The sequence below is a fragment of the Megalobrama amblycephala genome, linkage group LG1 (assembly GCF_018812025.1).
Source record: "Megalobrama amblycephala isolate DHTTF-2021 linkage group LG1, ASM1881202v1, whole genome shotgun sequence".
Lineage (NCBI taxonomy): Eukaryota > Metazoa > Chordata > Actinopteri > Cypriniformes > Xenocyprididae > Megalobrama > Megalobrama amblycephala.
The window spans coordinates 15055952-15083301 of record NC_063044.1 but is presented as its reverse complement, the minus strand read 5'-3'; the positions used below and the strand labels follow the sequence as shown (position 1 = coordinate 15083301).

The 27350-nt window shown below is 39.9% G+C and overlaps 2 protein-coding genes across 13 annotated transcripts in view; one reads left to right on the top strand and one right to left on the bottom strand.

Moving 5' to 3' along the window:
- The window catches only part of aatka (apoptosis-associated tyrosine kinase a), a 61716-nt gene extending 43882 nt beyond the window's left edge, over positions 1-17834 (top strand). For 2 of the 3 annotated variants that reach the window (XM_048183088.1, XM_048183097.1), the window contains exons 3-14: positions 626-767; positions 7484-7563; positions 7817-7935; positions 8152-8239; positions 9096-9229; positions 9540-9624; positions 9735-9856; positions 10401-10550; positions 11331-14643; positions 14781-14925; positions 15024-15224; positions 15365-17834. In XM_048183088.1, the coding sequence (XP_048039045.1) occupies positions 626-767; positions 7484-7563; positions 7817-7935; positions 8152-8239; positions 9096-9229; positions 9540-9624; positions 9735-9856; positions 10401-10550; positions 11331-14643; positions 14781-14925; positions 15024-15224; positions 15365-15393 (4608 nt within the window). In that variant the 3' untranslated portion in view covers positions 15394-17834. Of the gene's footprint in view, positions 1-625; positions 768-6526; positions 7257-7483; positions 7564-7816; positions 7936-8151; positions 8240-9095; positions 9230-9539; positions 9625-9734; positions 9857-10400; positions 10551-11330; positions 14644-14780; positions 14926-15023; positions 15225-15364 lie in introns of those variants that run through there. The other variant, XM_048183106.1, reaches the window with a different exon arrangement.
- A 1218-nt stretch (positions 17835-19052) lies between these two features.
- Positions 19053-27350, bottom strand: part of baiap2a (BAR/IMD domain containing adaptor protein 2a) — a 132827-nt gene continuing 124529 nt past the window's right edge. For 4 of the 10 annotated variants that reach the window (XM_048183009.1, XM_048183076.1, XM_048183057.1 and 1 more), the window contains one exon: positions 19053-20376. In XM_048183009.1, coding sequence (XP_048038966.1) covers positions 20307-20376 — 70 coding nt within the window. In that variant the 3' untranslated portion in view covers positions 19053-20306. Of the gene's footprint in view, positions 20962-24099; positions 25877-27350 lie in introns of those variants that run through there. The other 6 variants (XM_048183033.1, XM_048183065.1, XM_048183001.1 and 3 more) reach the window with 4 other exon arrangements.

The following is a 27350-nucleotide window of genomic DNA, read 5'->3' as shown; positions in this document are numbered from 1 at the left end:
TGAAAATTGTAAATGATATAAGATTACATTATATGTAATGTAATTTTACTAAATAAAAAAACTGTAAAGGACATTCCCAGAAGCTTTAATTTAGTGCTCAAACAGCTCAAAACATTACTGTATTACATATAAATGAAATATTTAAAATTAAAAACATTTCTCATTTTGAATACTGAAATATTACTTAATTTAAAAGTATTTATATATAAAATTCTGCATCCTGTTTACTACCCAATTTCCAAATCAGATCAAATACAAGAACTGAATTCACGTTGGTTATGACACAGATTCAATACTACAGTCAAATTCCCCAACACATATGCTCACCAATAGTCAGACTGTGTGAGAATAAGCCAATATGTGGAGCTGTGGGAGGTGAATGCCCATAGGTTATTGGGTCCAAGCAAACGATTTTTCAAAATGTGGCATTCAGCGTTCATAACACAAGAAATAACACATGAGAGACTTTCATCTGCCGTCATACTGTGACAAAAGAGACCATTAAAATTCCATATTAATTTCCCAGTATGCGTAAAGTAATAGTGCTGAAGTAATATTGTCACTGTAAATTTCCTGCCTGTGTCTGAATTGTGTCATTGATTCTCTGTGCTTTTGTTCCCTGCAGGAGTTTGAAAATACGGAGGGGGAGGAGGCCCAAGCCGGCCTTTCCACTTTAGCCTCCCCCAGCTCTCAAAACGACCCCGAGGTTTATATCCTGCCTCTCACGGAGGTCTCACTACCTGTGTCCAAACAGCCCAGCAAGTCATGTAAGAATCTTGTTTTGTTCATTATTTACTCACCCAACACAAAAGGAGATGTTTTGAAGAATGTGTTTTCCATGGAATGAGTGCTGGTCATGTGATTCAAAATGGCGGCAACCACGAGAAGGCGGCACAAGTTGACATTTTTTTAATGGAAAACATGATTTAGCGTAGACTTACTGCCTAAAGGCGCAGATGTACTCATGACAAAGTCAGTTTTCGTTATTTGCTCAAGGGGTAAAAAGAAGTTTGAAATCGCTAAGCAGTGATATAGCAAACATTTCAATGTCGCTTGCACAGTGTTAGTTGAATATGTAAATATGTGCTGCGCGCTTTCCTCTTAATTACAAAATAAACACAACAACAATGCCAGTGTCGCTTTTAACTAGAATTTCAGCTTTAATTTCTACTATAAAGTGGCTCTCCAGTGTGTTCATGCTTTTACTTGCGACTGACCTCGATGGACTGAACAGAAGAAATGAACCGGAGAAGAGTTTCACATCAAAGAAGGCAGAGCCTCACAGCCACACCCACCTATTATGTAATCACCACAGACCAATGGTAGTTTGAAGGTCGGAGTAAACTCCCGAAAACTGTTTTAAACAGTTCGAAATTATGTCACTCCTGTTCATTATTCGATTTTGAAGTACATCAGGGCCTTAATGAACACACTGTGTGTTAACAGTGGTGTTTATAGCTCTTCATTGTCAGCACTGTGCATTCAAACATTGCTGGCAAATCGCTGGTTGTGTTTCTCATTAATAAACAACACTGGAAGTGAAGTGCCACACTACTCTGATATTTGTCCCTCACATTCCTAACGGCCTTGTGACAGGAAGAGTAAAGAACAGGACAACTCTCTGTGCCCATTGTGAACGGATGGTTCCGGAAAAAGAGCAGTGGCCTTGTTTATGTTCTCACAGCGCAGAGAGGGGTGGAGAGCGAATCGTCTCTGGAAGCAGAACACACATCTGTCAGTTGCATAATGCACCATGAGACCGGCCCAAAGGACTCCTGGCATGATGGATGCATGTGAACTGGACTGCAGAAGGGAAAGGAAGTTATTAATGCATGGAGCACATGAGAGTACAGATGGAAATGAAGCTGTTTTTACCAACAATATTTTAACAGATATGAAACAGATGTGTCCTAAACCCAACTTGGCTGTAGGTTTTCATCGCTTTAGAAGAGATGAATTGATTTGTTAGATTGTTGATTAGTTGTTGTGCTTGCTAAGGTAAACTACAATTACAATAGCTCATATTTGGGGTAAAAGTATTTTTGTCAAAGAAATGAATACTTTTATTCAGCAAGGAGGCATTAAAGTATTCAAAAGTGACAGTAAAGAAATGTATAATGCTACAAAAGAAGTCTATATTAAATAAATACATTTCTTTTGCAGTTTCAAAGAATAAAAAAATGTATCACACAGAAATATCAAGCAGCATGGCTGTTTTCAACATTAATAATAATAATGTTTCTTGAGCATCAAATCATCATATTAGGATGATTTCTGAAGGATCATGTGACACTGAAGACTGGAGTAATGATGCTGAAAATTCAGCTTTGACGTCACAGGAATAAATTACACTTTAACATATATTATTTCACAATATTAATTACTTTATTTTTGGTCAAATAAACGCAGCCTTGGTGAACATAAGAGACATTCAGCAAAAAAAAGAAGAAAAAAAAGTGTGTGTATATATATATATATATATTATATATATATATATATATGTATATAGGCATTTTTAACTTGTAGTCTAAACACTGAAAAGATGAGTAGTTTTTCATAATTTTTCATAATTTGGGACACAACATGTATGCAACATAATTGAAAGTGCCCAATATCGTCTTTTTACTAACTCTATTGTCATATGCCATGTGACATTTATTATTTAGATAACTTAAAAAAGTCCATCCTCTCTTTCCAAACCAGTGGGATACACTGCTACCAATGTAGATACACCAGACATTGACACACTTTTGAACAAACTGATCTGATTTATTTAATCCAAAAGATCAGATTTGAAAAACAAACCTCAGTGGGATATTTTCCATCTTAATTGTCACCTAGAAAAGAACTCAGGACACCCTAGAAACAGCAAGCTAATGCACAAAACCCTTAGCAATTGGATAGCAACACCCTGGCAACCACTCACAATGCCTTGGCATAATGGCAGAGAGTTTTGCACGGGCAAACAACATTCACATTTTCTTCAGGAATGATAAAAATCTACTGAGTGTATTACATATAATTTTGCATCAAGTCAAACCCAATGGCTCAATGGCTGACTGTCGTGGGTGAATCCGTGCAATTCAGGTTTTTTCCCTATGACTCACACGCTCTGTCTGCGTAGAGCATCAGGGGAGGGTGGGGGAGACATCGGGATGCTGGAATGAAAGCAGGGATTGGACAAAAGAGTTTTAGGAGCCAGCCAATAGCTTCTGGACTGTTCGTTGCCTGTGGTTACAGCCATGTGATTGGTCCAGGTGTTGCAGAGCGAAAGGGTAGCACTGAGTCCCTCGTGATATTGAGAAGGGCTCGGTCATGGTTGGACCGCTCCCTTTCCGTCCTCCCCCTCTTTCTCCTCTTCATCCTTGTGCATGTTGTGTTAATGCAAAGAGCTGGAAATTAACACTTGACTGAATGCGATGAAGTAAAACCCCCACACTTGAATGTCCCTGGTGTTTTTTCACTCCTAAACTACATTTACAGGTTTTCACTGACTGTGACATAAGCTTCAATCTGAAAGAGATTGAGCATGGATAATCAGAGAAAAAAGGTCTCACGGTTATGTCCATAAACTGCCTTCATTCATGAAATGGACACTTCAATTCAAAGGAGCTTATAGAACATGCAAGGTTTAAGGCAAGGTTTCTTAACACTGTTGTTTAGGGTTGGAGGTAAACTCTGCAGGACAGTGGACCTCAAGGGGCCCTGGTTTAAGGGAAACATTTCTATCACTTATTTTCCCTGGGAATTGAACCCAGCATGCTCTGCCAATTGTTTAACTAGTATGGGAACAATCACTGTAACTCACAATGCAGTTAAAGTCGTCATGAAATGGAAATTGTGACTCTTTTCTTTCCAATACAAGTGAAACAGCTTCGCGAACAATAAAAAAGTGGGACTTCATTTTGGCCACGTACACACTGAAGCTAAATTCAGTTGTCTGTTCACCTTTTAGTGCTTAATCGTGTTCTGTACACACACAGTTCAGTAAAATATGGGAGTGACAACCGCATTCTACAACCGAATTAACTCACAAAAAATACAGGTAGTGACAACCGCATTTACAGAAATTATATGCAGTGTGTACGGACCGAACTGAACAACTAGTTGTTAATGACGTTTTTAACGTTCATTGGAGATGTCACAACAAAACCCACCTAATTGCTCCTCAAAACTAGCCCAATTGTATTTCAGTGGGGGTCCCACGGTAAAAATCGTGTTCGGGGCTCCCCTGGTAAAATTCACATTCAAGGGGTAAATATGTTATTTGGGGTCGATTCAACCTGCGGACATGAAAAACAACCTGCGGAAACTGTGTAAAAGTAGTCCAATTCCGCGGGAAAACCACAGACTTGGCAACACTGGATATGTCTCTCTTCTGTATGCGTCGGTGAATCACATGCAAAGCACAAGCCTAAACCATAATAAACCGAAATAAATCCAAATGCTTTATGCTGAAAATATGACCAAAATATTGCGATTCATGTCTGCCCACTTTAATAACTCAATAAACCCGTTTGCTTTGAGACGAACTTAAACAACAAGCCCAAAAACGCTTATAATGAATGATCATGGCAGAACACAAAGAGCACTTTCTGTGTGAAACAGTCTGTACAAAACACGACGCCTCCGTCGACCGTGTTAGTGTATTTAGTTAAATTGCTGAAAATAACGAGTGTTTTGTCACTTTAATATTACTTTGTTCACAATATCGGATACCTAAAATGAGAGATGCCAGAACATCGCTATGGTTTCAAAGCTGTCAATCATCGCATTTTCAAGAGTGAGTCGTGTTCCGTACACACATGTAACGATAATTTAGGGGAATGCAGTTGAATGCGGTTGTCACTCCTGAAACTTAATGTGTACGTGGCCTTTGTCCATCAAGAATTGATTGGATCATTGGATTGTCATTTGCTAATTGTTGCAAGTTAATGTTTTTAAAGATATGTTTTTAAGGGCACGTTTGTCTTTTTAATAATTATGTGTACAGATAAACCATTCAGAATGAAAACTAGATTAATCAAATGTGATTTTATGGGGATATTTATATGTCTTCTGTGGAAGTTTCAGGACCAAAAAATGTTCATCCAATCATTGCATTTGGTGAAGTTCGTCCTCGGAATTATGCATTTTAATGGCAACACTATGAACAGCAAAATGACATGAGGTAATTTAACGCTGTCTCTCGTGACGCTTTGCAGACTCTGCTCTAGCTGTGTTTGTTCATGTGTTTTGGAGGAGGCGTGGCTTTGGAAGTGTTGCCAAGTCCATGGTTTTCCCCCGGAATTGGGCTATTTTGACACTGTTGGTTGCCGCGGGATGTTTTTCATGTCCGCGGGTTGAAGCGACCCCAAATAACATGATATGTAGCCCCTAGAAAGCAAATTTTACCAGGTTAACCCCACCAAAAAGCGTATTTTACCCACTGGAATATGATTTTTACCAAGGGGGACTCTCTGAAACGTGATTGGGCTAGTTTTGAGTAGCAACTGGGTGGGTTTTGTTGTGAAAACCTGGCAACCCTGGGCTTTGAAGATGCTCTAGAGGGAGGGTGGATCTTATTCTTTCAAAGCTAGCTTTATATTGCTAACCTTTCCAAAGTTGCCTACCCCTGCCTTTAAAGACAAAACAGCAAAATTAATATCATATAGTTGCATCTCTAAATTCTGATTGGATGACACAAATTCAGAGCTGTTAAACTAGCTTATATGATCTATGTTGATGCGGAAAGTCGAGGCATTGCTCGAAGCCATGAACAACTAAGACCTGCTAAGCATTATGCCAAACAACACTCCTTCATAAGTTCATCCTCATCTTATTAGAAATGTCCTGCTCTGTATTTTCACATCATTTCACACATATTTCTTTGTCTCTCTTTCAAAACATGTAAATAATGTATGCCATCCTTTGCAGTACATATCTTAAACGGTGTAGAAAAATCTGTAATGGCTGACACATTTCTAACTTTGCATTTTATATACTGTAATTCAGCTTTATTTATCTACCATGCTAGTGCTATACCAGAATTAACACAATCATACATAAATCGACAAATTTGATGTACGCATATTTTCTCATCCACATTGAAAGCTCATGCAAAAAAAATCATCTTAGCACCTTTGAAATCCCTTCATTCAGTTAAGTTTGCAGATTTACTCGTTCTGAAATCTTTTGTCGACTTATTAAGTAGAATTTCTCTTCTAGCCCATGTGCGATCATAGGCCAGCCTGGGTCTTCTCGTGCAATTGTACTGCGTTTTAATGCATTTTTAACATGGCCCAGGGCTGCTGTGGGAATGCCAGGAGTAGGACGGGAATGCACAACTCACAGATTCCACAGAAATCATATAAAAGGCCAGTTCAAGTCTGCTGAAGAAAAGAGAGATAGTTGTGTGTCAGGAATGGGGGTGGGGGGGGGGGGTCATTGCTGTGACAATCCTGGCTCTGAGCAGCAGAGAATGGGCCTTGTGTCTGGGCTGGTACTGGGGTACCAGGCGCTGCTGCTCTGCGGACAAAAGCCACAATGTAACTGTGGCGGGGAGTGCGAGGGGCTGGAATGAGAAGCTTCTGGAACGCTGCAGAGGAGGAGAACAGTTTAGTGCATTAATACAGGGATGGGTCTGTGAGACGCACACACGCACACTGTGAGACCTGCTCGTAGCACAGGAGGAGGTGTGTGGGGGGCTCGTGTAATGACAGAGGTCTTTCTGCTGCTCACAGTGCTTTATTTGTTTACAATTGCCCCCATAGTCTTGCTGAGACAGACAGAGGGAAGGGGGCAGAGGAGCGAGGGTTATTATGCGCTCATGGCATTGCTTGCGTGAGCAGATGCATTTGGCATGTGCGGAGCTGCTCGGCGGACATACGTCCAGCTCCTGGTGGGGCTGAGGGACACTTGGCACTTTAAACACTGATCTCAGCTAGAGCCGCTAGTTTTTACCACAGCTTCAAGATGAGTTGGCTCCAGCTGAGAGTTCCAGCCGGGTGCATTATGGGAATGTTGTGGAACGCCATATCTCAGCGCGAGGAGACGAGCTCTGTCTCTGGGAAGGAAGAAAGACAGCGATGCTTTCTCAGCTGTCCGAGGGCTTGGAGGGTTAAACCCCTGGAGCTTGGACGGAGATATGGAGAACCGGAGAAGAACGGGAACTCCATTCCGCAGCGTCGTCGGACCTTCATCCTACAGTTTCCTGGCAGACAAAGAGAGCTGCTCTTCGTCGCTATATCTTATCTTCTGAATTATGATGGTTCAAGGTATTTGGAACCAGAGTGTCTGAAGTTTTGTTAACTTTCATAGAATTTGATCCATTTTACATCTAGATCATGTGGTAATAGAAGAGGTAGTTTGAGCAGATAACCATGGTTCTGCCTCCCTGGATATTGGTCACTCTTCCATGGTTTGAGAACATTCAAACTGCTCATTGTGCAATTTTTTTGTCTTTGCCATCTCTGAGTATGTGTTTTCTCTCCGTTTCCCTCAGTTCAGCTCCTGAAGCCTACAGATCTCGGACGCCACAGCCTCCTCTACATAAAAGAAATGGGACATGGCTGGTTTGGCAAGGTGAGACCTTTTATAACCCAAGCTATACCGTAAGGTGGCCCTTAGAAATCAGCAAAAAATCTCATGGAGTTGATATTAAACATAGTACAGTGTAATGTGGTTGTGATCTCATTATGAGCTACTGGTTAAACGAACAGTTTGAGATAAATAGCACACAAGTGTTCACTCTTTGTAAATCTGTGCTGCTAGTTTCACAGGTGGCAGGTGTGAGCCATTTCCTCAGTGTTAATGTGCGGTTTGGGCTGGCTTTCAGGTTTTGCTGGGGGAGGTGAATGCTGGACTCAGCACCACACAGGTGGTGGTTAAGGAGCTGAAGGCCAGTGCCAGTGTACAGGAGCAGATGCAGTTCCTGGAAGAGGTCCAGCCTTACCGGTACACACCTTTCCTCTTACCTCTCTAACCCCATTTATTTTACTCAGCCCCCTCATCTTATGTTATCTTATGCTATATTTATGATATTTTTGTCCTTACATCTCTCTTGGAGGCACACAATGAAACAACATTAATGATATCTCTTATTTGGAATGATTAACTAAACAGTTTCTCATGTGAGCAGTGTTTTGATGTTTGAATGTGTGGATTTTACAGGGTGCTCCAGCATCCAGCTCTCCTGCAGTGTCTATCCCAGTGTTCAGAAGTCACGCCCTACCTGCTGGTTATGGAGCACTGTCCTCTGGTAAGCCACCAAATACCAGACACTTCCCTTACTCTGAGATGGTCTGCCTACCCTTTAGAATCTATACTAGCGGTCAGCAGCCTTTTGAGATTAATAATACAATGTATTGAAGCTGACACTTTGGTAAGCCACAACTTCAAAATGGTACTGACCGATCCCATCTTAGAAACTCTTGCCATATAATCAGACTTTTGTTCTTTTCTCATGTAAGTCTAACGGAGAATCTGTGTGTTTAGAGTATTGTTATTATTTTTTTTAAAACTTTGTTGTCAAGTCACCAAAACAAGGAACCCAGAGAGGATGCATGCTTAATTTTATAAACAATTTTTCAAATCTTTAATCTTGATAAGTTCATGCTGTGTATTAAACTATTACCAAATGAATGTGCAACATCTCTAATGTTAACAACTTTACTAAAATTTCATTTATGTATTGATTTATACTATGTAGTTATACTAAAGATAATAGGAAATGTTCACGGTACCATGTCAAAACATTAGGAACAGTTCTGATCACCATTAAATGTGGCTTTTCTCTTTTTATTTGACTATGGTAGATGTTGTCTTGTATCTAATTTCACAGTCTTGGCAGTTTTAATCCTTTTACTGCATCATTTAACAATTTAAGGAAAACAGCATTGCTTTTAACTTTTAAAAAGCATGCAGTGACATTTTGTCTGAGCATACAAAAGGGGACGGAGCTTAGCAAAGGGGTAATTAAACAGCTTAATGCTCCCTCTGCTGGTCATATTAGAAATTGTGCATTGGCACAGTTTGCACAGCAAACTAACAGTAATGGTAGCAGGATTACAGTTCATTCATGCGTTGTTCTTGTGATTGATGTTTACTTTATACAGGGAGATGTTAAAGGATACCTACGTAGCTGTCGGGCCACAGACTCCGTGACCCCTGACCCTTTGATCCTTCAGCGGATGGCCTGCGAGATTGCTTCTGGTCTTCTGTACCTTCACAAACACAATTACATTCACAGGTCAGGATCCACTATCCTTTGGCCTTTTCCCTGAATATTGATTCTTTTAGATATTTTTCACCCTGGACGTCCAGCTCTGGTGTCTCCTGGCAACAATATCCTGGTGCTGCCTGAGTACATGTCACAGACTCCAGCATCAGTGATTTTGTTGCTGGGGGAAAACCCCTCACTCAACAAACACCATCAGTTATTCTTAGTCACCCTTGAAGAAAATGTGAGATGACACTACAGACCTCCTTTGTCATGAAAGTTTGCCAATGACAGGAACTATAAACGATGCAAACATTGCTCCACTCTGTCCTGTTCTCAGTGACCTGGCTCTTAGGAACTGCCTGTTGACCTCAGAGCTGGCAGTGAAAATTGGAGACTATGGCCTCAGCCACAGTAAGTACAAGGTGAGTCTGTGCAAGCTTTTAGGATTGCAGTCATGCTGATCCTTTATTATTTTGACATTGTCTCAGTATTTGTTCATATTCATTATCAATGCATCCTTTCACCCTGTTAGGATGACTATTATGTAACAGCAGATCAAATATGGGTTCCTCTACGCTGGATTGCCCCAGAGCTTATTGACGAAGTCCACGGCAATCTCTTAGTCGTGGACCAAACCAAGGCCAGCAATGTCTGGTGAGAAATAATTTAAAGAAAATCACTATGACAGAGGTTCTTAATCTTGAGGTCACATGAGATTACATGATATGTGCACTAAAATATAACCTGGATGCAAAGGTGAACAGCATAACAATCAGAACTAGCACTTATTTGGATACTAATTTTGGGGTAATATTTGGCTTATCCAAGAAGAGATAAGCATGCTTTCAATAATAATACTAGACTTTGACAAGCTTCAGCATGACACACAAGCTCAACCCCTCTTAAAAAGGTAAAATTCCTCACATAATTTGCAGCCTGTGATATCCTGAAGTATATTCATAATATATAAATATATAAATTCTGTATGGGTTCACAAGAACTTTGGAATAAAAAAACCCATAGTTGACCAAAAAAAAAAAAAAAGGTAGAAAACCTCTGCCCTGTGATATACTGACATGTGTATAAAATTTAAGATCCTGAATTTAAGAAATATTATATACTTTAAACTAATTTTCTTATTGACCAATAGACTCTTTGCTATGTGATTTTAAAGTTGTTTGTTTTTTTGACCCTGCAGGTCACTGGGTGTGACAATATGGGAGTTGTTTGAACTGGGGAACCAGCCTTACAGGCACTATTCTGATAGGCAGGTTTTAACATATGCCGTAAAGGAACAGCAGCTCAAACTGCCAAAGCCGCTGGTGAAAGTGCCTCTGTGTGAACGCTGGTGAGTCGTCTCACAAGTCACAATCATTGTTATGAACCGCCCATCCCCTTACGTCTGCCAACCATGACTCCCCCCAACCCCCAACATTGCATTCAAACCAATCAATGTTCCCCTCCAGAGACACACCCACAAATCACTATTCTTTTAAATACATATAAAGCAATGGATATTTTCCAACCACAGGTGCTTCTACCCGTCATTTTCTCTGGCAAGACCAACAAATCAATACTGCTCAAATCCACTGTGGTCAATCATTAATTCTTCCCCTCTGTAAGCCCATCAATCATACATTTATCCAGTCCTGGAAGCACACAGTCATTTTACCCCCACACACTTCAATTATTGTCCATTTAATCAAGAGCAGTCATGCATACAACTATACCACTCCATCTCCTACAGGATACTAAACAATGAATGACTATACTTTAAGACTGCAAGACTACTATCACGCTAAACTGTCCGTATTTCATATCATCACTTAATGGGTTTCTGGCTATTGTCCATACTGTCCTAGCATCCATTTTTAAGTATCCATAATACAATAATATAATAAAGCATAAAATCTGTTCTACTCATACATCATTAGGTGCCAAGAAAAGAAGAAATGTTGATATCTGCATTTTTAAGATTTTAGAACTTAAATATAAAATTAAATATAGTTTTTGAAGGCAATTTGGTCCAACCAATCTATTCTAATTTTTTACAATCAACCAATTCTGATTCTGATGGATATTAGTTTGGGGTCTAAAATATTTGCTTTTCTGTCACATGTGTGAGCAGGTATGAGGTAATGCAGTTCTGTTGGCTGCAGCCTGAGCAGAGACCTGTCGTGGAGGAAGTCCATCTACTGCTAAGTTATCTGTGTGCTAAGGGTGCCACTGAGGCTGAGGAGGACTTTGAGCAGCGCTGGAACTCTCTCAGGCCAAGTCTGGGCTCCAACAGCTCTCACAGGACACCTGCACCTGAAGTAGCTTCTTCTACTTCCTCTTCATTTCCTCTACTTGAACACTTCTCTATGGCAGACAGCTTCCAGTCTGAGAATGGGGACGACATATTGACAGTAACTGAGACCAGCCATGGGCTCAACTTTGAGTATAAATGGGAACAGGCAAGAGCAGAGCAGCCCTACTGCTCCTCTTCAGCTAGTGGACCACTGGGAAAGAATAATCCCCATTACCAGGATGTGTATTACCCTCTTAGCAACTCCACAGGTAGCTGCAAGAGTGAGAGCCTCCCTCTAGGGGTCTCTCCATCCTACTATGAGTCAGACCATCCAGGGGTGGTTCCAGTGCTGAGTGCACACAGCCCCTCAGTAAGCAGTGAGTACTACATCCGCATTGAGGAACCAGTTGAGTGCAACATCAACTTAGAAGACACCAATCTTGATTACAGCCCAAGAGTTGAAGCCAGCAACAGTAACTTGTCTTCTACAGACAGGAGGAGCCCCAATGGGTCACAGCCAAATGCCTACTGGTCAGCAGCTAAAGAACCCATCAGTAATGATTATGATTCAGATAGTAGCCTGAATATGGAGCCACTCCAAATACGAGTTCCATGCTCGTTAGAGACTGACCAGTCAGAAGTGTATTTCTCTTCTAACGACAGGCAGAACTTACAGTGTGAACAGTCACCTCAAGCAGGGCCAGATGTTCATTTGATAAGAGGGTATGGTTCAGACTCTAATCAGCAGAGAAGAGGGTCAGGAAGTCTCTGCCATAGACTGGAGACAGTACAGGAAAGCCCTCTTGGCATTTCAGTCTCTCTTAGTAGTCCCAGCTTGGCATATTGTGATCCATACCTTGAGTCCAACCAGAGAACTGCAGAAAGAAGTATGGCCAATGAGGCCTATTATGACATGATGGGCCCCATTCAAAAGAATGTTCCCAGACCCCACTACATGAGTATTGATATTGATGCCGGCGATGGTCTTCTTTTGGGCACAGGGAGTCCCAATCCAGAAGATGATGATGATCTGTTTTCTCAGAACATGATGACCAACTGGAACTCCAACCACTCAGCAAACAACAACAGTTTAAGCGATCGTACACAAGCTGTGGGTTTTCGAGATGCATACCTTGATTTACGTCACCCAACACCCTCTTCTCATGTTGAGAATTTGAAATCAAGAGTATTGGAAACAAGCAACAGTTGTACATATAATTGCATTGATTCTCTCAAAGTCCACTCATACATGGAAGCTACAGATAGTACACCCACCACTAGCAACCCTCACACTGACTCAGAGGGTGGTGAGTACCTACATTTATGCCCTGAAGGTACTCAGGATGTTGAATCATCTTCCAAATGTCATTCTGTCACAGAAAGTCAGCATATTCATACACGGCAGAAGATCATTGCTCATAAACATATCAAAAACAATACATCAGACTTCCATGTAGGAGTTTACAGCAGAATGAATCCATCAACTCTTCCAACGGATATTGTAGTGACTAAAGAAAACATGTTACTCGAGACAAGGATATCCCCTGCACAAAAAATGAAACTTGGGACAGATGGTTCTACTGGTGTGTGTGTAAAAATGGTGTCATGCCCTAAGGATCTGCCTAAGAGTGTCTCAGAGTGTAACCATTTGACAGACAGCGGGATGGTGCCCAACAACTCCAGTATCAGTCTGGTGGAAATTAATGACTGCAGTGATGACTGCACTGACATCCCCTCTGGAGTTTTTGCAGATTATCCTTTGGACTATGCAGAGGTGGGCAGTATTGAACTGACTCATAGACCGTTACAAAGAGAGACAGGGTCCAGACATTGTGAGGACACAATTAATCTTGCCTCTAGCAGCAGTCCATGTGAGGCCTTCAGCCCTGATAGTTATCAAACATCCATTCTGCCGAAATCCCTAGACAGTGGCTATGACACAGAGAACAATGAATCCCCAGAGTTTATCTTGAAAGACCTTGAAGGAAATCCAGCCCTTAGCACCAGTGTAGAATCAGACGAGTGTGACATGGTGCTCCAGATGGACCTAGATGAAGATGTCAATGTAATGCTCCTGCATCCATCCAACAGTCATCTACCACTGATCAGCCTTGGTGAGAGGAATCAGTACAGAGACTCTGCTTATTTTTCTGACTATGACATGGAGAACGACAAGAGCCCCAGTGAAGGGGGCAGCACCTTTTTCAATCGCCAAGACGAGGATGATGTCTTTGAACTCAAAGTAGAAAAGGAGGGCTCAGAAAAGACAGTTGGGAAAGAAGGACATAGCATGGAGAGTGAGAAGAGAAATAACATCTCTGTGCCAAAGGACAACAATTCTGCCCTTCATGCTAAACAGTTTTGTCTTAAAAAGACAAATCCAAATCTGTGTTCATCACCTACATTGGTTCCAATGATTTCCATGCTTTCTCCCTTTCCTCCAGAGATGGGGGGATGCTTGACCAAGGAGTCAACTCCAGATGATGGTATTGGGTTGGAATCTGATCACTCTGCAGAGGAACCAAACTCGGAATGCCCTTCTTCCACAGTGTCTGAAGGTTCCTCCTCGACACAGGAGGCCTCGGGTGTGGAGGAGCACTCTAATGGAGACACCAGAGATTTTTCCTCAGCAGAGTCACTAGGCTCAGACTGTATCATAGTAAACTTCAGTGGGGAGATAATCCAAGCAGAAGAGCAAGAGGCCTGTAACAAAGTGGACAATCCAGAGCTTCCAAGAGAAGGACACAATGAGGAAAAAGAAGATGAGGATTCAGTGGAAGGTGGCATAGGTCAGGCTTTTTCAAGATCAAAGCGTGATGATTCCTTGGAGAACATTCTTCCAGCTTTGCCAGAAGACCTTGATGTCCCAGCTCCACTGGGGAATGGAGAGGAGGCAGGCGAGGAGGATTCTGAGGATAGTGATGACTCTGATGAAGAACTTCGTAGCTACAACATACAGGAGCAGAGTGAAGAGAGTGATGACGAGTTCCCCGTAGTGCCTGTCATTGTGAGCGACCGTAGCAGTGCACGGCATCTACGCAGCCTCCTCAAAATGCCCTCCATACTTACACAGTCCTTCTGCGATGAACTGGAGAGCAAGAAAAAAGCTGTGTCGTTCTTTGATGACGTCACTGTGTTTCTGTTTGACCAGGTTCGTAGAATTATCTCTTGTAGTATTGAGGTAGAACATTAAGAAGCATGCTACTTTCTTTTCTTTTCAGAATACTACATTGATTTGTGCAATGCAAATTTGACTCACAGTTTGTGTCTTGCTGTGTACCGATGCAGGAGAGCCCCACGGGTGAGCTTGGGGACTACAGTTTTCCTGTGGAGGCAGAACCTAATGGTCAGGCTTCAGAGGTAGAGCTGCCACGACCCCAAGATAGGGTCACTGCCCCTGAGGATTCACCAGGAAGGAATTTCTTAGAAGAAAGTGGGTGTTTAATAACAATTCTTCTAAACTAGATTAGATTTTTGCATGGGTATTACCTCTCGTTCAGTGAATTTCCACAAGCCTCTTACCCTAAACAGGTGGTGCATTTGAGTGGCAAGATGATTTTCCATTGATGCCGAGCCCTTCAACATCAGAACCTGGCTCTGAAGAAATCACCACACCACCCAACTCTCCCGTCAAGTCTCCAGATGAAAAACCAGCACCAACGCTTTCCCGATTTAGTGTCTCTCGTTTCTCCATTACGCATGTGTCTGACTCTGACATGGACTCCATGGGAGGTCAGTTCAGCTCTGTACTTCTAAACATAAACACCTTCTTGACATAATTTAGAAATTTAAGGGCTGTGCAATGCTTTTAAATTTGAGTTTATTCATGGTTGACACTGGAAGTTAACTAGCTCTCTCCTTTCGTCACACAGGTAACAGTGAGAATGGAGCCCAGGAGTAAAGGGGTCATTAACACATTTAATTAAAGAGGTGTTTAGAACCTGTATGGTTTGATATGGTCTGATCAGACTGTGGGTTCTCCTGTATTGCTATCTTTTTGTTGTTTTAAACGTGCTGGACGAAAGGGTCCTGTTAACCTGATATGCTGTTTGGACACAGTGCCTCGTACTGTAGTGGATTAGCCAGCCCCTTCCAAGTGTTCCTAGACAGACGGTGGTTGAGTGACAGTCTGTCGAGGACAACAGTTATAAGAACAGAAAAAGAGATCTGTATAACAGAACATATTTATTATCTATGTATTAAAACATGACGTATGAAGATTATAACTTATTTGCACAATTCAGTATCAGTATCATGCTGAAATCATCTTTTTCTTTTTACACAACTTGTAGGAAACAATACAGACACAAGGCTGCTCTCCTCATTTCCTTGTCATGCCCCATATTATCAATAAGTGATTTAGAGTCTGAAATATATGTCATAGTGATTTACATGTTTCAGCTTGACTCAATGAGCTGCATAAAATAGAGTGCAGGACGTTCTGCCCCCATAAAAGAAAGACCCCACTTATTATTGAGGGTTCAAAAACTATATATATATATCTGAGCCCCCTACTACAAGCTGCTCAAAAGTGATATTTTCTATATTTGACCACTTTTAACTAAACTTTAGCTCAGGGGTGTTATGGGTATGGTACAAAAGTATTAACAATATAAACTATCACGCTTAAAAGTCTTCATACTGTCTGCTGTTTTACTTTTTTTATGCTGAACAACGTTCAAACAAAAACTACCTGGACTTTCATTATTTAAACCAAGACATCTTTTATACATCTCTTTCCTTCAAGTACATCAAAAATCAAGATCTTATTTATATCTTATTAAAGTGCAGTTCAATCAATAACAGGCTAGTTCTTCTCTGGTTAGATCTTTAGATTCCTAGATTTCTATTTAAACATCCAGAATATTTTACATTATAGTACTTGTTTGCTCTAAGAATGACAGTATTGCAGGCGAGCGGGTAACAAACCATCTATTTTTTTCTTTTCTTTTTCAACTACTATGGTAGCTTGCATATGGGTCATTCCTGTTATGCAGCCATTTGAAAACGTATAAATAAATAAATATATAAATAAATAAAGTGCTTCTATAATGGGTTTTCAGACTTTCAGAAATATCAGGCACTTAAACACTTTAAAACAAATCTCATGTGCTACATTCTGAGTGCATTCTGATTCAAATCTCATTCAAAAAGACATATCCAAACTTTGGCATATCACAGTCGATCCAAGACCTGTCACTTGCATCAGATATATCATAATGCCTCTTGACTGCAATTTTTGAATGTTTAAATGAGTGCAAGATTTCACTGTTATCGGTCTGTTCTTCACATAAAGCTGTTGTACGACTTCTGAGGAATTAAATTGGCTACATTTATGGTGCTTTTACCGTATTTAAATCTGTAGCTCAGGCAGTCAATTCTGATAAAAATGAAAAATGAGTGATGTACTAAGTAATGAGTAAATTGTGACAATTTTTTTTTTTTTTTTTGTGTTTATGATTTTAGTTTAATATTTCATTCAGTATAATGAAAATTCTCAGCATAAGAGGAATGACCCTTATGGTACTGATGGCGATTAGTTTACTGGTGCTTGTCAGGATCAGAACTTTAGGAAGCCTGTTACAGCAGTCTGTCTTGGGCATGAATAGCATTTGATTTGAATTCAAGAGCTACAGGAACTGACAAATCAGTGGGTTATCACAGTAACTTTTACCAATTTAAAGAACAAAGAACAAAGAGTGACCATCTCGTCTGTGAACAAAATCTGTTACAAACAATAATGGCAGCTCCTGCAGATCTGATCCTCCTTCTGTGATGATTCCTCGTCTCAGAAGTGTTATTTTTGTTAAATCCAATAACAGATAGATGTTCAAAAATATACTACAAAACAATTCAGATGGTCCAGATGGCATGTGGACCTCATGTGTTTCTACAAGGTTCTCTCAGTATATTTTGTCCCTATATGATCTGAGGTGTTACACCGAGAAAAGTTGTGACCTGTTTTACACGATGATCTGTTTAAATGTAAAGTACAGCTGTACCCGTCATGCTCTGCCTTGAATCACTGGAGCCCATACACATTTGTGCCAATGCTGTAAGTCACAATCACTGCACTGTACCCTCGCTTTCTCGCTGTATGCCTTTCAAGAGTTTTATACTGTGCTAAACCTTGTGGCAGTAGGTACTTTTTCTCATTCAGAGCATCAGTGCTTCATTCGGGTGTTTATGGTTGCCAAAGAGAGATCAAGTGAAAGTGAACTGAGTGTTGAATGTAGCGTTGAGGGGAGAAGTCTGTTGTTACTGCCTCATAGCTGTCGAACTGTATGTCCTCACGACTCATGCCTACTGTACTATTCGAAAAATAAACCAAACTATAGTTTCTCCTTGTGCCTGTGACAGTTATTAAAGATTCTTTGTGCATATGCATGAGCTCAATGTAAATACAATGGGCTCTAAAAGGCTAAGACCACTTTAATTTAAAGGGTTAGTTCACCCAAAAATGAAAATTCAGTCATTTATTACTCAACCTCATGTCGTTCCACACCCGTAAGACCTTCGTTCATCTTCAGAACACAAATTGAGATATTTTTGATAAAATCCGATGGCTCAGTGAAGCCTGTATTGACAGCAAGATAATTAACACTTTCAAATGCCCAGAAAGCTACTAAAGACATATTTAAAACAGTTCATGTGACTACAGTGGTTCAACCTTAATGTTATGAAGCGACAAGAATACTTTTTGTGCGCCAAAAAAAACAAAATAATGACTTTATTCAACAATATGTAGTGATGGGCGATTTCAAAACACTGCTTCATGAAGCTTTATGAATCTTTTGTTTCGAATCAGTGGTTCGGAGCGTGTATCAAACTGCCAAAGTCACGTGAACTATTGAAATTTTGAAACATTTCGAAAACAAAGCCTCATTTACTGAAATCACGTGACTTTGGCAGTTTGATACACGCTCCGAACCACAATCGAAACAAAAGATTCGTAAAGCTTCATGAAGCAGTGTTTTGAAATCGCCCATTACTATTGTTGAATAAAGTCATTAATTAGTTTCTTTGGTGCACAAAAAGTATTCTTGTCACTTCATAACATTAAGGTTGAACCACTGTAGTCACATGGACTGTTTTAAATATGTCTTTAGTAGCTTTCTGGGCATCTGAAAGTGTTAATTATCTTGCTGTCAATACAGGCCTCACACTATTTTTTATCAAAAATATCTTAATTTGTACTCTTGAAGATGAACGAAAGTCTTACGGGTGTGGAACGACATGAAGGTGAGTAATAAATGACAGGATTTTCATTTTTGGGTGAACTAACCCTTTAATACATAAATTGTTCAGAAATGAAAATTACTATGACTATCAGAATGTCTTAGTATTTGGTGCATCCTTCTTTTGCTTTAACAACAGTATCACTTGAACTGAAGTTTTCCAGCATGTTTTGAGATGATCCAAAAAGTAGCTTGAGCTTCGGTCGAAGAAAAGCAATCATTTCCAGGTTGAAAGATAAAAAAAAAAAGCCACATTTTCAATGAGATCTCAGTCATTTGGACCCTATTGTAATCTGAATATAAGCTGAAAGCGTGTTAGTGATCAGTTTTCATTTGCTTTTTTTTTATTTCAGAAAAGACAAGAATGTGCACATACATTTGCAGTTCTCCATAAATAGGAATAAACAGAAAAGCCAAAACAAAAACAAAATTGGGTTTTAAAGTTGATCAGACAAAATCTCTCCATTGAAGAATCACACAACATTCCCACCTTCCTCAAACAATCCACAGTAGACGCCCTATTATAAAACATGCAGTTCATATCAGCATCTAATCTACCTGATTTTGTATCTTTCCTGTAACATGAAGTCATTTCAAAGGTTGTATATACTGTACATAATGGCTTTTTCTCTCAAGCAGAAACGAACCAAAAGATATATTTACAGAACCTGCAATTTAATATTTTCACTATTACGCAGCAAGTCTATTTTTGATATTTAATAAGCAGTATTGCTCAGTATGTGGAAAAGCAAAATAAACAAAGAAACCCTCTTAAATCTATAACAGTCATTGAAATTTCTAAGGAAAAAAAAGTACAGTAGAAGCAAAAAATAGTACAAAAATTAAATGGAACAACAAAATATCACATAAAAGCAAATCCCTTTACTTACACCAGTGGAGTTACAGATAATCAGAATCGCATTAAGCTCAAAACAGCAGGAAAAGGCACAGTTCCTGTGTCAGTGCTGCTTGCATGAGAAATTGCACTATATATTGCATCTAATACACTGTACAGATCTCTGCATAGACAGAGAATTCACAGAGGCATCACTAAAACATTAGCAAAGCATGGTGGTCTGTTTAATATTAATATCAAGACCCCTGCGAAGAGGTTTCATCAGCTTTCTGAAATGAGTGTTAGAGGCATGTGCCACAAAAATGTTTATAACAGACAGAAAAAGAAAGGCTTCCCTATAGAACTGCATTTATAGAAATAATATCTACGAATTACTCACTTTTCTTACATTTTCACATTCATTCAAGTAAAATATCTCATATTTAAACAGTCAGGCGTGCACATTCCCTCCAAAAAAAAAAACAAAAAAACACATTCAGTTTGTTAACATGAAGAAACCCCTTTAGAAAAGCTGTTACCTTTTGAAATACGTGAATTGGTGGTTACAAATACCGATAATTATGTAGCTACAGAGTTAAGATCATTACTCTAATCCTTTCAGGGCACAACAAGCTCCATGCCCTGTGGGTAAATGCATGTGCTCTGCCTCCACATGCTGTTGCAATGACACAGACAGAACAGAAGAGGGCGGTATAGCGCACAGGCCACAGCGCGGCCCCTCTAGTAGTAGAGAGGAGCGGATCGGTCGTCCATGATGCTTGGCCTGAAGTAGAGCTCCAGGGAACGGTCACTAGATAGAGAGGGGGTGGAGAACAAACACGGTCAGTACGCCCACATCACGGCCCGTGCTAGTGACCCACTGAACTCTACGACACAAAAACATCTTAACGTCTACTGCACTTTGATTTGGGATACAGAAGGAAAGTACTGCTGAAAGGCGTACGGTGATTCATTTGACATATACTTATGAACAGGTATCTGGAGAGGAGTCTATGAAGGGTGTTTGGAGCAGGCATGCAAATGGAACAAGACATAGTTACTTCTGTCAGCATTGATAGAGGCATGCAAGAGTTAGATTCAGGGTTACCTCCAGCGCCAACACCATTTCCTGGCAACCTATGACCTCTCTGGCTGATACGAACTACAGCTCACACACAAAAAGCCAAGGACCAACCAGAGAGGCAGGTGGCGGCATGAGACGAAACAGTTGTGAAGCCCTACTGCCCGTTTAAGCCCAACAGCGAATGAGAGTCGAAAACAAACCAAAACAAAAGAATAAAACAAAGGGCATGATTGGTTTGGCTGAGCAGCGATGGAGGCAGGTGACTTACGGAGGTCCTGCAACACTCAGAACCGGGACAATTCAGGACCCAAACTGGAAGGTAAAGAGAGTCCAGGGGTTTGTACCTGAGATCTCAGCTCAGCTATGCATGGCTACATTTCCACCGCATTCACATGACTGTTAGTGCTGCGTACGATGGCCGTACTGTAGGTTACTCGCTCTGTGACATGGCGCGTTTAGACTGGTCATGGATGACGTCACAGTCTTATGTTCGTAGATGAGTAAATAACGCACTTCTAGAAATGACATGGGTTCAAAACATAGTGCAAAATGAAAGGTCTGCCCGTAGCAGTTTGATTAGGAGGTCCGATTAGTAAAGAGATGTGTATGGAAAGAACAAAGAACTCTTGAAGAGCACATTTAAATATCAAATCCCTTCAGTTCTTGAAATAAAATGCATGCTTAGAAAACTGACACGTACATTTCAAATAGATCAGATCTTAGAAGATAAGGTAGAAGAAAAAAGGCGAGCAGGCAAGCACAGCCACAGAAATACAAGGACAGGTCACGGATTCATACAGACACAACGTCATGATGCACAAACACACAAACATTACGCTAGATTAGAACTGTGTGCTCTTCAGGTTCGTGAAATGTCGGATTAAAGCCTTGCTCTCCAAGGACGGCAACGTAACCTCATCTGGATTTTGTTTGTGGACGACCTCGTCTTGATGGTGTGTGGGTGCAAGTGAGAAAGCCAAGAAATTGAAGAATAAACTCAGGGTGCAAGATTAGCCATTAATGGCCCGAAATTGTTCATGCCATGTACAGTACATTTTATATTTACATTGTACACACAGTACTGCGCAAAAGTCTTAGGCCACCGCCAGCTTTGTTGTTTTAGCAATGTTTTAATGACCATCCATATTTATTTTTCAGTCTCTTTACAAACAGAATATACAGGAAATATGTACATAAAATGTAAAAAAAAAAAAAATCAGTATTTAGGGTGACCTCCTGGACTTCTTCCAGTTTCTCAAAGATAGGGTGACCAGATTTCTCACGGTGGAATATGGGACGAGTGAGCAAGGGGTGGGCAATATGACCATGATATGAGACATTTTATAAAATGGTTAGTTCCTGTCCTTGATTCTGATTGGTCAATAGCTGTGTTTTATTCACGATAAAACACAACTATGACCGCTTCACCCAACGGTTCTGTGTATCACTACACAACACCCTTAAACACCCCACAGAAAACACTCTTAAACTGTTTGTTCTCAGTTGATGTTGTTCATTGAAGCTTACTGTATTATGTAGAAGAGTATTGTGAGAGAGAGATGGAGTGAGCGAGTTTATCATCTGCATTCAGATTTAGCATTTTCCTTCAGGTCAGTCCTATGTTCATAATAAAAAATCCGTTTAAATGTCCGATGTAGTATCTTGTCCTTTTAACAGTTAAGGGGTTTTCCCATGACTGACAGCGCTAGTCAAAGCATTTGTCAGTTTCGTCTTGTTCCGTGTTCACAACAATTCAGTATTTTCAATGTAAACGTCTTTGCTACTGACTGACACACTCATAAAGACAATCATTGCCGCCATCTAATGGCCTAATAATGAAACTTCTGTTGCTGTTCACGGTCAGGGACTAATTTTTCCGGCAGAAGGAAGGCATTCATGAAACTTGCATTGATACATATTTTTGGCTTTAATATTGTATTGTGTGGTAACCGTTTTATAAAAGCAATAAGGTACTCGAGGCTAGTGCTGTATCATGAATAAGTCACAGCTGAAGGGGTTGCAGGCACTCCGCTTCGCATCGTGTCTAACAACACCCTTCAGCCATGACTTATTCACGATACAGCACAGCCTCTCATACCTTTTTGCTTACATATAATTATTATTTAAAAAAATAACTTTACAAACAATACGACAAATACGATAGAGATGCAAATTAAATAAACAGATTTTCAGATACAGTAGGTTTATTTACTATGAATACATTTATTTAACATCTTTTGTTGTTTGAATAACATTAATGACAGACAAATATTTAATTAGGCTACTGTCCCTTTAAGACCAAATGTATGGAGGTAATATACTGACACACATCCGGTTTTCACCCAGCTGTTTACGTCTACTTAAGCCATAACCTACTGCATTTATGTGAAATACTCCACACGATGGACTTTTTGACAACTATGTGTGCATTTGACCATTCAGGCACAAGGAAAACTGAGCGCGCGCTGTCTGGGATAATGCAATTTTAGTAAAGTTGAAATACGGGACAAACGCTATTTTTTTCTCAAGTCGGGACACTAAAAATAGAGTTGAAATATGCGGCTGTCCCATGAAAAACGTCTGGTCGTCTGGTCACCCTACTCAAAGAGGAAACTGAGAAACTTCTCATCATATTTTGAAAGTTTTCTTGAACTTCCAGTCCTTTTCCATCCCATTTAGGTTTAAGAGAGCCAAGCACCTGCTATTGCTCAAGTGAAAGGGGAGGTCACTAAATACTTACCACTTCAGTTTTTTTAATGCTGCATACAAATTTACTGTATTTTCTGGTTATGTTCTAATAAAGAGACTGAGAAATAATTATATAAGGTCATTATACCATTGCTAAAACAACATCGGTCCCACTTTATATTAAGTGGCCTTAACTACTATGTACTTACAACAAAAAATAAGTACAATGTACTTATTAGGTTCATATTGAATTGCAAAACACATTTGCAGCAATTGAGGTGGTATACGGGTAAGGTTAGGGAAAGCTTTGGTAGTATGGGTAGGTTTAAGGGTATGGGTAAGGGTTAAGGGATGGGTCAACAGTGTAATTATAAATGTAATTACAGAAATTAATTACAGATGTAATTACATGCAGGTGTTTTTAAACTATAAGTACAATGTAAAAACATGTATGTACATAATAAGTGCAGTGTATTAAATGATTAATTTAAATGTAAGTACATAGTAGTTAAGGCCACTTAATATAAAGTGGGACCACAACATCTAATGGTGGCCTAAGACTTTTGCACAGTACTGTGTGTATTATATATATATATATATATATATATATATATATATATATATATATATATATATATATATATATATTTTTTTTTTTTTTTTTTTTTTTTTAAATAATAACATCATAAAACTAAATAAATATCACAATAAATAACTGCTTAGTTGGCTGAAGGTGTGCAGCACCCATTAAAGCTCAAGGTGTGTTTTTTAATTGCAGAAACGTGTAAATTCAAGATGACAAATTAAAAATCATCAAAAGCTCATTTGAACAAAAGTTTTATTAATATATAGATATTTATTTATTCTTTTCGTAAAAAGTCACCATACATTCAAGGTCAATGTTCACTAAGTTCCTCCTCAGCATGCATATTGTGATTGTTACACTGATTTCTTGTGCATTTTTCCTAGTTTGTCTATTTTCCAAGAAAAAAACAAAGAAGAAACAAAAGAACATCAACACAGCGAGGACTACACCACAGCTCCAGAGGATCTGTCAGTCAGCATCCTAAAACTGCACGGAAACATACTACAATGGGAATGTTTTAAAGACATGGGCTGGTGGCACTTCAATATGGGCTCAGGATAGGCTCAAATGAATATATTCACAAAATATATAACCTAATTGATATTTAAAAAAAAAAAAAAAAATCATGTTCACAAAGGCATAAATTTGGAAGGCCCTTTCACATGACGCACATCAGCATTGCCCACAGTATTGAAATCTAACTCACATTTGATTGGCTGAAGTGGATGTACTTGATTAAAAAAAGAGAATAAATTCAAAATAAACACCATTTTGATTACTTTTTTTTTTTTTTTTTTAAACCAAAAAAGTTAATTTTGGTATTTTTGGAAAAAAAAAAAAAAAAAAAAAAAAAAAAAGTCAAACATCCCCACACTAATCCATTCATTTGTCAAAATCTAAATTGGTTAACACCTATGTGAATTAGGTCACATTTGTGAATCATAACGTCAAAATATTCATTATAATACTATTCTGATCCCATACTTTAAGGTGTCTGAGGCAGGATAATGGGGTATTTTTTGGGGTAAAGGTTTCTGCTCAGAGCACTTTTCTTTCATGCATGTAGGGTGAGCGGACACGTGCCGGTCTGGGCGATCGGCACAGTCCCACCCGAGTGTTTTGAAGCTCATGCGACCTTCACTCTAGTTTCGTAGGTCCACTCTCATTTGGCACTTGTTTAATGAGGGAAAATTTCAATTTTCCTTCCAATCATTCCAATTTCGTCGGTGAATCGGAGGAAAATCTAAGCTGCTGTTTGTTGCGGCACAAAGCGACACAGCCTCTGGACCAGAGGAGCACCAGGTAATACATGAGGGATTCACAAAACGCAAATGCTCTTCAAAAACACACACAGAGAGAGAGTACACTCTGCACAACTAAACCACAAAGAAGAATTTAAAAAAACAAAACAAAAAAACATTCCTCATTAGGCATGAGGCTCCCATCACATCTGCTTAGAAAAAACACTCAGCAAGAGCTTCAGAATGAGGAGAGCTGCTCCAAAAGACTAAATTTGCTTTTGGCACTTTTACATGAGGATGTCATTTTAAAAAACAACCACATAGCAAAACTTGTGCTCATGCATGAAAGACGGGAAGTGGTAAGCAGTCTCTTTGGAGTCCACAGCGATGTCATAGCGGCGTCACTACAGGCGAATCAGAGTCCGTAAAGCAGCGAGGCGAGCAGTTGGACTGCGTTCCGGTCGTTCTTCTCAGAGTTCCCCCCCGACCCACCACACGCGACCACCACTATCGCCCCGGCAAGACGCAGGGAGGAAGAGAGGACAGAAAGGAGGGATGAGACTGGCCCCTTCCATTGGAGGAGGAGTGTGTGGAGGCAGAGCTTAAGAGGGGGAGGGGCTAAGGGAAGTAGGGGCGTGGCCCCTGTGCTATCCGGATCTGTGTCTGATAGTCTGTCTGTGTTCACACTGTCGAAATCAATTTGCCATCGGAACTGTGGAACAAAGAGAGAAGGAAGCTTGCCAGGTCGGACACATTCAGAGAGAAATGAAGAAAAGACAAGACAGCCACAAATGGGCAGGAGTGAAGGCTGTAGGGGGATTTTTCCTCAACCTAAGGGGGTTTAACCTGTCTAGCATCAAACTACACTGCCAACTTCAGTTAAGAAATGTGCCACAGGACATCTGACAAAAGGATTAAAATTGGTAAAAGGTCAGGTCAAGTTTCATATTAAACCTATCTTTATTTTGCCAAAAAACAATTCGGCTGAAATACAATTTAAAGGGTTAGTTCACCCAAAAATGAAATTTATGTCATTAATTACTCACCCTCACGTCGTTCCAAACCAGTAAAACCTTCGTTCATCTTCGGAACACAAATTAAGATCTTTTTGATTAAACTCAAGAGCCCTCTGACCCCTCCATAATTACGACTTTCCAGGTCCAGAAAAGAAGTAAAGACATCGTTAAAATAGTCGAAGTGACTACAGTGGTTTGACCTTAATGTTATGAAGCAACAAGAATACCTTTTTTGTGCGCAAAAACAAAACAAAAACGACTTTAACAATTGACCCTTCGCCGGGAGTTTGATTGACAAGCGACCTAACCAATCATAACGTCGAATCCGCCATTTTGTCCGGCAAAGCAGTCAGGAGTTAGAAGATTAACCTCGGTGGAGTTAAAGTTGAAAAATTGTGTATATTGACATCTTTCTGCATTTTAAAAAACATTCATTCTCATGTTCATTCATGTTTATTTGATGCTATAAATGAACTAGTAGGAAGAGATGATTGGTTCACGAGCCTCTTGAGCTGAGGCACTACAGCAATCTGTCACGACACATTAAAGAGCCACTTTATTGTTTAAATTTCTTTAAAAACTACACAGTTTGAAAGCTGGGACTTTGTTTAATATCATAAGTAACCTGTTCTGTCTTGTCTATCGACGTGTTATCAGTGTCCGCGATGTATTTTTCACTGCATGTGGCGTGACAGCGCCACGGGTTGTCGGACAAAGCAACAGTAACTAAGGGGGGCGGGTCTTTGCGAAGGGTCAATTTCTCCTCTTCTCTGTTAGTCTCCTACGCTGTTGACTTTGTATAGACAGTGCAGTGCTTCCAGGTTCTGCGTCAGAACGCCGAGTCATTATTGGTCGGCTCCTGCATCAGCATTACATGCTTTCATGGTGGTGCTCACATGTACAGAGTCGGCCAATACCGAGCCGGCGTCCTGAAGTAGAACCAGGAAGCGTTGCAACGCAAACTGCATAGGAGAATGAGAGGTTAGAGAAGAAATTGTTGAACAAAGTCCTTATTTTTGTTTTGTTTTTGTGCACAAAAAGTATTCTCATCACTTCATAACATTAAGGTTGAATCACTGCAGTCACACGTTGACTATTTTAACAATGTCTTTAGTAGCCTTCTTTGCCTGGAAAGTGGTAATTAAACTGCTATCAATGGAGGGGTAAAAG